Consider the following 13626-nt stretch of genomic DNA (forward strand, 5'->3'; position numbering starts at 1 on the left):
AATAATAATGGCAGTTGGCATTTACATAGCACTCCAAGGTGTACAAAGAATAAAAGAAATGGACTTAGCATTATCACATCACAACAAAACTGCAAGGTGAGTGCTATTATTGTCATTTTATAATTGAGCTAAAAAGGTTAAGTGACTTGCCCAAAGTGACACATTTACTAAGTTTATAAGGCCGTATTTGAACTTGGGTCTTACTGATTCCAAGTCAAGAATACTATCCACTTTGCCACCTAGCTGCCTGCAAAATGAAAGTGAATCAGAAAACCCTAGAGAATGAAAAAAAATTACTGAAACAATTTAAAACTATAGGATAAAAAATAAATCCACAAACCATCAATATTTTTGTATATTTCTAATTAAATTTCAAAGAACAAGTTATAAGGAAAATTCCATTGAAAATAACAATTGCTCTTCAGTGGTTTTCAGTCATATCTTACTCTTTGTTTTCCCATTTGGGGATTTCTTGAGAAAGATATTCAAGCAGATTGCAATTTCCTTCTCCAGCTCATTTAACAGATAAGGAAACTAAGGCAAAGAGTGTTAAGTGACTTGTTCAGGGTCACAAAACTTGTAAGCATCAGAAGCTAGAACTGGACTCGGGAAGATTCATCTTCCTGAATACAGGTTCATTATTTGATCTACTGTGCAACCCAGCTGCCAGAAATAATAAAATATGTTAAATATCTAGGGGTTAACCTACAAAAACCCCTGGGACACAACAACTTATGTAAAATGCCCATCAATTGAAGAATGACTAAACAAATTGTGGTACATGAATTCAATGAAATATTGTTTTATACTGAGAAACAAAGACTGTGAAAGCTTCAGAGAAGCAAGGCAAATTGTAGAACTGATGCAGTGAAGTAAGCAGAACCCAGAAAATTATATATACAATGACTACAACAAAGTAAAAAAGAAAAAAAGAGGAAAATTTCACATCATGTAATTAATTATGAATAAGCTTGGTTCTGGAGAAGAATTGAGAAAATTTCTCTCCTTCCCTAGGTGGGGAGCTATAGGTCTCATAGAATACTTTATGAAAAAACCTCTAAGGTATCACCTCTTTCTGCCAAACTTGAAAGGCTACATTGGCTAATTTTGCTAACCTACTTTCCCCCCTTTTTTAAAAAATATGTTTCAAGGACTGGCTCACTAGGTAGAGAAGTGTTTGATCCAGACATGAAGGTGATATAAAAATAACTTTTCAATAAAATATTATTTTAAAAATATAGCTACAAATAAATTTTTTCATACAAATAAAGATCTAAACTACCAGTTAAAGTACTTGCCATTCAAGCAGGTCTGTGCCAATGGAATCTACAAGTTTAGCATACCAAGTTACCAAAGGCAATACTTAAAAGGATAACACAAACTATTTTTAAAATACATGTAGATGTAGAAAGGATCAACACTATTAAGGGGAAAGGAAAAGAAAATAAGAATAAAATGGGTTTAGCATTGTCAGATTGGAAATTACATTACAAAACAGTAATTAGCAAAAAATACCTGATACTTATTAGAAAAAAGAAAAGCAGAACACTGGACCAGATTAGAGAAGGAAAATCTAGAAGTAAAAGTACATAGCATAATAGTATGCAGAATTTAGTAGCATACTGTTTGATAAAACCCAAAGCAAAAACTAACAGCAAAGGGAATCTCCATTCAACAAGAAATGCTATAAAAACTATATGGGAACTTTACAGTTAATACTTTTAGGTCAGTATTTTATACTAGTGATTTAAATAAAGTCATAACATAACAGAAAAAGAATCAGAAAAAAATCGAGGCTTGTATCTTGCACAAATAGGGTTTGGAGAAGAATTCATAATTAGACTAAGAAGATAAGAATTACAAAAGACAAAATATACCAATTTCAATTAAAATATTAAAAGTTTTTGCATAATTAAAACATAACATATTAAAAGAAATGTTATTTATTGGAAAAATATTTGCTTTAAGACATCTCCCCTCAAATCCTGACATCTAGAATCAATGGAGAATTGACAAATTTGTAAGATGAAGAACTTTTCAATAATAATGATCACAATAATAATAGAAGATAACATTTATATAGTGCTTATAAATGCAAGGCACTCTGCTAGGCTTTTTATAATTAACATCTAATTTGGTCCTCAGAACAACCCAGGAGGAAGGGACTATTATCCTCACTTTACAGATGAGGAAACTGAGGCAAACAGGTTAAATGACTTGCCCAGGGTCATACAGCTAGTAAGTGTCTGATGCTAGATTTGAACTCAGGTCTTCCTAACTCCAGGCACGACTCTCAATCCACTGAGCCACGTAGCTGCCCCCAATAGACAAACAAAGAATATAAAGGTTTTTTTTAAAATTAGAAACCATCAAAGATATCTGAAAAATTAGTCAACATCACTATAGCAAAATGCAAATTAAAACAATTCTGATGTATCACATCTGGCAAAGATAAGAAAAGATAGGAAAGTTCAGTGTTGGAGGGCTATGAGAAAATAGGTACACTAATTCCACTAATTCGCTGCATTTTGGAGCTGTGTATTGGTTTAATCCTTATGGAAATTAATTTGAAACAATACACCCCAAACTCCACCCTTAATAAAATTTTAATATCTTTAGACAAAGATAGAGGAACTGAGCTTGGACCCTAAGGAATTTAGTACCTGCAAAATAAGACCTATATGTACAAAGAGACTCAAAGAAGCACTATTTGTAATAAAAGATTAGAAAAATATAAATGCTCAATGTTTGGAGCATGATTAATTTTATATAAATAAAATGGAATATTTATTATGTCATAAGAAAGCATTATCATTGCCAAATATTTCTGCAACATTTAACACTACTGATCATCTCTTCCTAGATATTCTTTCCACTCTGTATTCTATTTATTTATTTATTTTGTTGCACTGGTCTCTCTTAGTTCTCCTACCTGATTGACTGTTTCTTCTTAGTCTTCTTTACAAGCCTAATGATTTAAAGTAACTTGGAGAACTCCAAGCTTTTGTTTTGTGATATCTTCTCTTATTTCTAGATTATTTCACATGGTAATTTCATTGGCTCCCATGGGCTTAATTTTCATCTTTATGCACGTGGGTGTTAAATATATTAATCTACCCCTAGTCTCCTTCTTGAGTTTAAGTTTCACATCACAAATTGCTTAATGGACAATTTAAATGTGATATCCAGTAAATGTTTCAAACTCAACATGTCCAAAACAGAATCTTTCCTCCAAAACCTATTCCACTTCTAAACTTTCACATTAATGTCAAAGGCATCCTTCCAGTCAAGCAGGTTTGTGACCTAAGTGTTATCTTCAATTCTTCACTCTCAAGTATTATTGATTAAAATTACAATAAATGTTATTAACAATTAGTAAACTTACAAAAAAATGCAAAGTGGCATCAGTTACAACTACTCCATTAGATTTCATAGAATCATAGTTAGAAGGGACCTTCAAGATCATCTAGTCCAATTTCTTCATTTAACCAAAGGTGTTTATGTATTATTATGCTTTACAAAAGTAGAAAAGTGTTTTCTACTTCTTAATATCTTTCATAATGATAAATAGTTTCCTATTAAGGGTTTCTTTAGTTATGTAAGTATATCCATTGTCTTAATGAATCTCTCTATAATGACTACAAAGTACTATATAAAAAGGATAGTTGAGTCTACTATACTATAATTATGATTTGAATCATTTGTAAATTTCTCATTTGCTACTTTTCTGTTTTATTCTACTAGCAAAATATAGTATTAGGGGCAGCTGGGTAGCTCAGTGGAGTGAGAGTCAGGCCTAGAGACAGGAGGTCCTAGGTTCAAACCCGGCCTCAGCCACTTCCCAGCTGTGTGACCCTGGGCAAGTCACTTGACCCCCATTGCCCACCCTTACCACTCTTCCACCTATGAGACAATACACCGAAGTACAAGGGTTAAAAAATATATATATAGTATTAACTGGAAATTTGATGTTCTAACTTCCCTTAGAATTATATGTAATCAAATAAATTAGTTATCCAGGCTCTTTGTCTTAAAATAAGAGCTTTTGGCAATTTAATTGTTAATTTATGCCTCTAACAGAAGCAGGGGAAATCAAATAATTTTTAACACAAACCTGCAAAGATAAAATGGTCAGTTAAAAATTGAAACTAAAATGAGTTTGAGAGTGTCTGGGTTTCTTTTACTTCTCTAAAGCTATATAAATAAGATGATAGGCTATAAAGTTCTTTTTTCCCCCTTTTCTGAGAGTAAGTTTTTATTGATGTCTTTTGCATTTGACATTATCAGTTTCCCCAGCATCCCTTACCCTTTCAAAGAGCGATCCCACATAATAAATACTATTGTTTGAAAGAAATTCATGTAGATCCTTCTATGTTTCTCTGTATTCTTGATTTATTATTACTTTTAAAGCAAGAATATTTCATTCTTTATGTACCATAATTTATTTAGCTATTCTCCAATCAATTAGTAACTATTTCCAAATTTTTGCTCTCACAAAAAGTGATGCCATAAATATCTTGGTGTATATGGGGACTTACTTCTTATTGTTGACTTCCTTGGGATACAAGCTCAGTAAGGGAGTCTGGTTCAAAGGGTATTTAAGTCAATTACATAATTCTAAATTGTTTTCCAAAATGGTTGTACTATTTCACAGATCCACCAATAATACACCAGTGTGCCTATCATCACATAATCCCACCACCACACACACACTGACTGTTGCCATTTTTTGGGGGGTCATCTTTGCCAGTCCACAGGGTGTTAGGTAAAACTTCAGAATTATTTCATTTGCATTTCTCTTAGTGATTTGGAGCATTATTTCATGTGGTTGTGGATATTTTACAATTCTTTTGAGAACTGTTTGTTCATATTCTTTGACCATGTATCTACTGGGGAATAGCTATTAGTCTAGTATATACATTTATTAGTTGCGCACAAGTTCTGGATACCGAACCCTTATCAGAGAAATTAGATTTTTTCCCATTTCATTGCTTCCTTCTTAGGTACGTTAATTTTGTCTGTACATAAGTTTTCCAGTCTCATATAATCAGTTATTTATTTTTTGTAACTGCCTCTATGCTTTGTTTGTTTAAGAACACATCTCCTATCCATATCCATGTGATCTGTTTCTCTTCTAATATTTTTCATAGTATGATCTTAAGGATTAAAGTCAAAATCCACTTGGAATTGTAGAATATATGGTATATTTGGTCTAAGCTGAATATTTGCCAGACTGCTTTCCAGTTTTCCAGAGGTTTTCATCAAGTAGGGAATTCTTTCCTAAGTCATTTATTTTTCCATTTTATCAAACACGGGGGCACCATATTCCATTGTTTCTGATTCTCCCTTGTCTATTCTGTTTATCTCTTGTCTATTCCATTTATATCTCTATTTTTAAAACAAATATGAGATGGTATTGTTGACTTTCTAATATGTGGTCTGGAAGTACTATTATTCCTTCATCTCTACCTCTTATCATTTCTCTTGACACTTTAGATCTTCTGTTTTCCAAATAATTTTATTATTCTACCCTGTTCTAGAAAGCATCCCCTTAGTAATTTGTTTGGTATAACATTAAGTTAACATTATTTAGTATAACATACAAGACTCTGGTAATATTATCATTTTTTCATATTAGTATGACTCAGCAGTGAGTACTGAATATTCCTCTAGCTATTTAAATTTTTCTTTATGTCATTAAGGAGCACTTTGTAATTGAACTGATATAAGTCGTTTGTGCATTTGTAAATTGCCAAAATATCAGAGATATTTTATGCATTTTGTAGCTATTTGGAATGAGATTTCATTTTTTATTTTTGCTTCTTGAGTTTTGTTATTATTATACAGAAAGTACTGTTTATTTTTGAGGGTTTATTTTATAGCCTTCAACTTTACTAAAGTTATTGTCTCAGTTAGTATCTTTGTCAATTCCTTAGAATTTTCCAAGTGTACTATCATATCACATATAGTTTTATCTCCTCTTTACTTATTTATATGCCTTTTTTCTCTTGTCTTGTTCCAATTATAAGCATTTCCAGCACTGCATCAAATAATAGTGGGGACAGTGAGCAATCTTGCTTTACTTTCATATTTTTATTGGGAAAGGTTCTGGTATATCTCCATTTAATGTGATACTTGCTTTTAGTTTTAGATAGATGTCTATTCTGATATTTAAAAAAAGGTTACTCTATGCCTGTATTTTAACTGGGATTTTAGCACAAAATATTGCACTTTGCCAAAGGCTTTTTCTCCATATATTGAGATATTCACATGATTTGGGTTTTGATTATGTTAATTGTTTTCTTTATATTGAACTATCATTTTATACCAGAAATGTAAAAAATGAGGCCTGCAGGCCTAATGTGGCCCACAACACTTCTGAATGTTGCCTATCCAGATTAAAATGTAACTGAGAAATATTTAACAAAGTAAAGAAACTATTAGAAAAAGAAATAAATATTTGGTTTTCTCAAACAATATGCTGCCCTCAGGGATGCTTACATATTGTTTGAGTTTGAAATCACTACTTTATATCAGCTCAGGATATAAATCCAACTTGGACTCAATGAATTATTTCTTGGATAAATCACTGGAGTCTAGTTGATAGGACTTTAAAAATGAATTAATATTCATTTAGGATATTAGCCTATAGTTTAGCTTCTTTGTTTTAGTCAAATATTTTTTCTGTTTCTTAATTTTTTCTTTATTCTATTTCTAGATATTTCTAGAATTTTCTTGGTAAAATTTTACTTTCTGATAATTGAAGGGAATATTTTCAAAAACTATTACATATCTCTTCTGTATTAATTTAAAATCTATTCTTTCATTTTTTTCATTGAAATTATAGGAGATATAAGCCCTTAATTATCAACTTATTATATACTTAAAAACCATTTGTATTTAACTAAATAATTTTAATTCTCTTAATTTTTCTTTGAATAATCAATTTCCTCAAATAATACAAACAATTCCTTTCCCCTGTCAGGAGTTTTAAAAGTTTCTCTTATTTTTAAAAATAGTTATACTTTAAAATATCCCAAACACTCAAAGAATTTTGGCATTACGATAAAATTTCACAATAACTTCTAAAATAGCAGATAAATTTCACAATAACTTCTAAAATACTAGATTATTGCAGTACCTACTGTATAGCCAATACACTTCACATTCAAACCTTGGGGTACCCTTATTTCACATTCCCTTAGAGCAGTGATGATGAACCTATGGCATGAGTGCCAAAGATGGCACAAGAGCACTCTCTGTGGGCACACTGTTGCCCTCCCCTCCTCCCCCAGAGTTCTGTTACTAGAAAGGCAGAGGGACTCGGGTGGAGCTGCTCCCCTCCCCCTTTCCACTGTGTCTGATGACATTTTTCATATCCCCGCCCCTCTGCCCAGCAACCCAATGGGAGCTCACGGGGTGGGGGTTGGGGGGTGACTCACAGGTGGCAGAGCTGGAGGGAAGTAGAATGCTTGGGCCACTCCCCTCTCTACACTGGCTGAGGACATTCCTCACCCACCCACCCCTCCTCCTAGCAGGCCAATGGGAGTGATTCCTCCCTATTGTGTGGGCTAATGGGGAATGGGATGGAGGCAGAGCCCAGCACACCATCTCTAAAAGTTTTACCATCACTGCCTTAGAGGCTCAACTAGCTCTAGGGTGACTAGTGACAGGACAGCTAAGCAGTGCAGTGAACAAATTATTGGACCTGGTCAGGAAGACTCATCTTTCTGAATTCAAATCTGATCTCAGACACTTACTAGCTGGGTAATTTACTTAACCCTGTGGGGCCTCAGTTTCCTAATCTCTAAAATGAGAAGGAAATGGCAAACCATTCCAGGATCTTTGCCAAGAAAACTTCAAATAGCAACACGAAGAGTCAGAGAGCATTCTATAGGAACTGTTTTTAAATGTTTTAAAATTAACTTTAATGCAACTTTTTTGATTTTGAAGCTTTGAAAACTTTACACTGCATATTTTAGTAAAACTTTACACTGCATATTTTAGTAAGATGGGGCCAGATAAATAGTTCATTTAAAAAGGAATCATTTCATTGAAAGACAAGTTAAGATTTTCTGTGTTTATTATCATTGTTGTTGTTGTTGTTGTTATTGACTCCCACCCAGAGATTCATTCTTTTCCGTTAGCTAGTAAAGGAAGCATCAATTTCTATATCATTTAGGAACATCATGATACATAGGAGCAACATGATTTTAAAATGTAAAAGAATAAATTGCTAACGGTTTGAGTGAAAACGTCCAATGTTGCGTAATGCCTCTGGATACATGTTGTATTACATCATTAATAAATGGAAAAAGTAAAGAGCTTTTTTAGACTGACCATCTTAGGAGTTTCTCATAAATTTGAATATATTTCTCTCATTTTAAATAAGTCTTCAATGTAGACTTAATTGTCTTTCAGGGAGGAAAAGAATCTGTTTTTAAAAATAACTCACAGAATAAGTGTGAGAAATGTTTAGAGGCTACTTAGTCCTCTACATCTCCACCAAGTGGTCATGTGACCTATTTCTACATTCTCTAGTGACTGAAAATCCATTACCTTCCTAGGAAGGCCTTTATATTTTGGGAAAGCTTAGTATGTTGAGAAGTGTTTCCTTACAACAAACTTAAAACTTCCTCTGAAACTTCTACTAATTGTTCTTAGTTCTGTCTTTTGAGGCTAAATAGAACAAGTCTAATCTTTTGACCATACTCAGAGATGGCTCTTCTCCCCTGCCCCTTAGTCTTCTCTTCTTCAAATGAAATATTTTCAGTTATTTCAGTGTACTGCTCATATAGCATGATCTTACAGCCCTTAAGTATTGGTTATTCCCCTTTCTAGCTTATTAATGTTTCTCCTAAAGTCTGGCATCCAAAATGAAAATAATATTCTAGAAGAGGCCTTATCATAATGAATTTATTCTATATTTAATTGGCAAATCCATTCCTGTGGAATATTTTGATAACAAACTGAATTATTAATTAACCAAATTTCCATTAAGTCAAACCCACCTTTCCCCCCTCTTCCTATAACCTACTATTCCCCACCCCAAATAAAGATACGCCAAAAAGACAAACATTAGGGACCTATGGGGGAAAACCTAGGCTGAGGACACTACTTTTAATACTATAGATGCTCAAATATTACTTGATCATAGATTTGGCAATGACACTGAAGCTAGATATATCGAATAGTGATAATAATAGAAAAATAAGGAAGGAGGAAATTGAAAAAAATCAATTTTAGACATCTTAAATTTGAGGTGATCTTAAGCAGAAATGTCTAAACGGTAGCTGGGTAGCTCAGTGGATAGAGAGCTAGGCCTAGAGATAGGAGGTCCTGGGTTCAAAGCTGTCCTCAGACAATTCCTAACTGTGTGACCCTGTGCAAGTCACTTAGCTCCAATTGCCAACTCCTTACTGCTCTTCTGCTTTGGAACCAATACTACGTAGACAGAAGGAAAGAATAAAATAAAAAGAAGAAGAAATATCTAGCCATCAGTTGGAAAGTTAATACTAGAGCTCAGAAGAGGGGGTGGAGATTAGAAAATAAAGGTTATCAGAAAAAAATTACAACATTTACTATTAAATTCTTATCATTGAATACTTAAACTATCTTTCAAAAGTTTTCACATGGTCCCAGGTTGCTAATATTTCAACTACAAGTTCTTCTCTGCTACTGTTAATAAATCACTAATCTGGCATACAGAAAAGAAGATCAAAATTAGAATGTTAAATATAAGCACTCTTATGTTCCAATATTTCCCTGGGTAAAGCTTATAGTTGAAGGCAAAAATTTAATCAATTTACATACCTAATAAATTAATGACTCCATCATTATAGCAAGCAAAAAGTTTGATGAGATCTTTAAAAAGAAGCATAAATGCAGCATTTATGACACCATTTGTCAGCTCATTTGGATGAACCTATAAATAGATTAAAAAATCAATTAGCTATATATTCTGAATTTACAACTTTCTCAAAGCACTTACAATCTCAGTTGACCGATTAACAACAATGTATAAACACTAGGAATACTTTTAAATTGTCCTACCAATGTTTTTTAACCCCTCTCTTCAATTTAAAGAAATTTAATAATTCTTGTAAGTTGAAAAAGTATTTATGCCATTAAATGTTTCTATTTTATCAGTAACCCACATTGATATACATTCAATGGCTAATTTTTCCCAGATTGCATTTCATTGCTCTGCTTATTCTCTGTAATCAAAATTTACCCCATTTGCATCTTTACCCTACTACTTATTTGCCAGTTATATTACCCCACCTACTACTCCCACTGAAAATAACCTCCATATATGAGATTTCTTTTTCTTTGAGCATCCTATTACTGTTTTAGGGGATAGGGAGTGGTAGTGGTGATAAGGAGAACAAAGAAAGTAAGATAATCAAGACTAGAAACAGAGATCTTTAGTGAAGCCTTGAAATATTTAGATCCTGGAAAGATTACTTTTAAAGAAATTGATCTCAACTTTTGTTCAAAAGTCAATTAAATTGGGGACAGCTGGGCAGCTCAGTGAATTGAGAGGAGGTCCTAGATTCAAATCTGACCTCAGACACTTCCTAGCTCTGTGACCCTGGGCAAGTCACTTACCCCGCATTGCCTAGCCCTTACCACTCTTCTGCCTTAGAACCAATATACAATATTGATTCTAAGATCGAAGGTAAGGGTTTAAAAAAAATAGTCAATGAAATTATTCCAATGCCTCTGCTCACTATATGGAAATTTCAGAGGAAAAAAAATGAGTTCATATTCATCAGACAATCTAAGAAGTTTGTTGTTGTTCAGTCATTCAATCACATCGAGCTATTCCTGATCCCATGTACCATAATTAATTGATAGGGTTTTCTTGGCAAGGATAATGGAATAGTTTGCCATTTCCTTTTTCAAAGGAAGGTCCTTTTGTGAGGCAATTAGAGGTTAAATGACTTGCTTGCAGTCATACAGCTGGGAAATGTCTTAAGCTAGATTTGAACTCAGAACTCTCTGATGCCAGAACCAGTTCTCTTAGCCTGTGAGCCACAACTGCCTCTACAGTCTAAGAAGCATGACCAATCTAAACCACTCCCCAAAAGTTCCAATACTCTAAGGTAACAAAAATGCAATTTAAAAGTTTATTCTGATTTTTTGTGTTTTAACTTTTTGATCCATTCAAAATCCTTTTGTAAATAGATAGGTATAAATCCTAAATTTTAAAAATATTAAAAGTCACTTCAGTTATGATATAACTTTTGATGGAAAGAACAGTACTTTGTGTGCCATATGTGTATATATCTACAGTAAAGCCTTAATAAAGTGCTCATTTGGTTCTTGAAGACTATATTCTCAAAATACAAGCTCTGTTAGATCCTACATCAAAGTGAAAAGGCTCTGACTATGGGTTTAGTGATGAACTGAATGTCTATTGTCCAAGGATCAGCCTAACTTAATTCATAAAGGACCACTGACAGGTGCGCTTCAGAACAATATATTTTTTGGCCACAGCGACTTGACGATCACTTATCAGGTTCTAGATGCTTTACAATCTTCATCAATGTAGGGAATAACCACACTGACAAAAACATATATCCATGAAGTATTAAAGTATGTACTCCTTATAGTCTGTTAAGGCTCTTTGTATTAAGTACATTAAGAATATTTAGGCTTGCTCTATAGGATTCAGCAAAGAATTTTATCATTTTCAATTATTGCCAGGTGAATTTTTTTCTCTTTACCTTTTTTTAATCCTTACCTTCTTTCTTAGAATCAATATTGCATATTGGTTCCAAGGCAGAAGAGTAGTAAAAGCTAGGCAATGGAGGTTAAGTGACCTGCCCTTGGTCACACAGTTAGAAAGTATCTGAAGCCAGATTTAAACCCAGGACCTGGCTCTCAATCCACTGAGCTGCCTAGCTGCCCTTCCCTTCTACTTTTTAAGACACATTACCCACTTCTTATTTATAATTCATTTAATGACATATCTTTAGTCAAAAATGCAAAAGCCAATCAGAGTATCATGCTTATTGGAAAACATCTTCTGCTTTGCAATACTTATACTATAGCTTCAGTATGCATTTTGGAGAAAGATAGAGACTGCCTGTAGCATTAACAAGAGCAGTATACCCCCAGGTTCACATTTTTGCATTTTTTCTTTTGTTCATAACAAGTGAAATCACTAAAGTAACAATTTATTCTTCATCTAGATCTTAATCCATTATCCATTTATAACATGTACTTTTCCCCACATTCGGTCTATACACCTTCCTGGCAAAATTGGATTTTTTCTCACATTATTTTTTCCTCTCAGATAATTTCCTCCTACTTATCCTCCAATTTTGAAAACTTGATTATTTTGAATGACTGTTAACAGCTGCTGTACTAAAATCCTAGTAAGAGTAAATGATACTACCTGAAAATATCTATATATATTGAATATAAAGTAAAATTGAGCATTATTCAAATCATATAAACCATTATAAAGTTTTCCAAGCATAAAACTAGGGAGAAATTAGGTTTCACTATCATGCATTATGGGGAAGGAGGGAGTTAAATTTAATTTTATTATATCATGCTTCTAGAATCCAAAGAAAAGCATTTCTGAAAATTTTTGGTAGCACTGAAATATTTAAAACATTTTCCACTGCTGTGTACAAGTAAATCAAATCTATTAGCTTTCTTTATCTTAAAAATTATAAGAACAAATGATTTTTTGGTAAAGGAGATTTTTGTTAAGGTATTTTTTTTGTGAACATATGATTTAATCCGTGCAGAGCAATTCTTTTAACAAATGAAGATCAGCAACAGCTCTGCCACCTATGATCTTAGAGAGTGGCCTTAGGCATCCCTCTACTACTCCAAGATGGCTCTTTTTGATAAAATAAGGTGAAAAAAATTCAAGTTTATGAATACATACATCAAATTCAAGCAATGCATCAATTTGTCCCTGTAATATTGGCATACTCTTTAGTAGCTTTTCGGGAACCATTGTTCTCATTACACCATCAGCTCTAAAAGACAAAAATAAAACATTAAATTAGAAATTCCAAGGCTGTAATTAACTCAAGACTACATGCATAATGCCAAAATACTTTCCACTATTACTTCATTTACCCTCACCTAAATACAATGTATGGAACAGGCAGGTAGTATTAGAGAACTCTGAAATCTTAACTTGCAATCAGTACTCTTTTCACAAGATGTAAGCTGGATCTGTGTACACTAAAAGAATGGAACTAAAGTTGACCTTAATCAGCATCTTTTGTTGTTCAGTTGTTTTAGTTGTGTCCAATTCTTCATGACCCCATTTGGGGTTTTCTTGGGAAAATACTAGAATGGTTTGACATTTCTTTCTCTAGTTCATTTTACAGATGAAAAACTGAGGTGAAAGGGGTTACGTGACTTGTCCAGGCCACATAGCTAGTAAGTGGTATTCTAGCCACTGATCAACTTAGCTGTCCTAATCAGTACCTACTGCTATAAAAATAAGATCCATAGGATCTTCATTGGCATTTCCATTGACCATGAAGACAACCAAATAACCCCGATAATTTTATCTTTGGTGTAATTTATTTCATTTTACTTTTATGAGGGAAAAAGAATGGAGATGAAAAAAGGGAATTCCAAGGCATT

General features: G+C 33.2%; 1 protein-coding gene across 29 annotated transcripts in view; it reads right to left on the reverse strand.

Moving 5' to 3' along the window:
* The window catches only part of SNAP91 (synaptosome associated protein 91), a 145465-nt gene that overhangs the window by 76720 nt on the left and 55119 nt on the right, over nt 1-13626 (reverse strand). For all 29 annotated transcript variants that reach the window (XM_044674077.1, XM_044674076.1, XM_044674073.1 and 26 more), the window contains exons 5-6: nt 12911-13004; nt 9814-9925 (exon numbers count right to left, since the gene is read on the reverse strand). In XM_044674077.1, coding sequence (XP_044530012.1) covers nt 9814-9925; nt 12911-13004 — 206 coding nt within the window. The remainder of the gene's footprint in view (nt 1-9813; nt 9926-12910; nt 13005-13626) is intronic.

This window comes from Gracilinanus agilis, chromosome 4, assembly GCF_016433145.1.
Source record: "Gracilinanus agilis isolate LMUSP501 chromosome 4, AgileGrace, whole genome shotgun sequence".
In the NCBI taxonomy this organism is placed as follows: Eukaryota; Metazoa; Chordata; class Mammalia; order Didelphimorphia; family Didelphidae; genus Gracilinanus; species Gracilinanus agilis.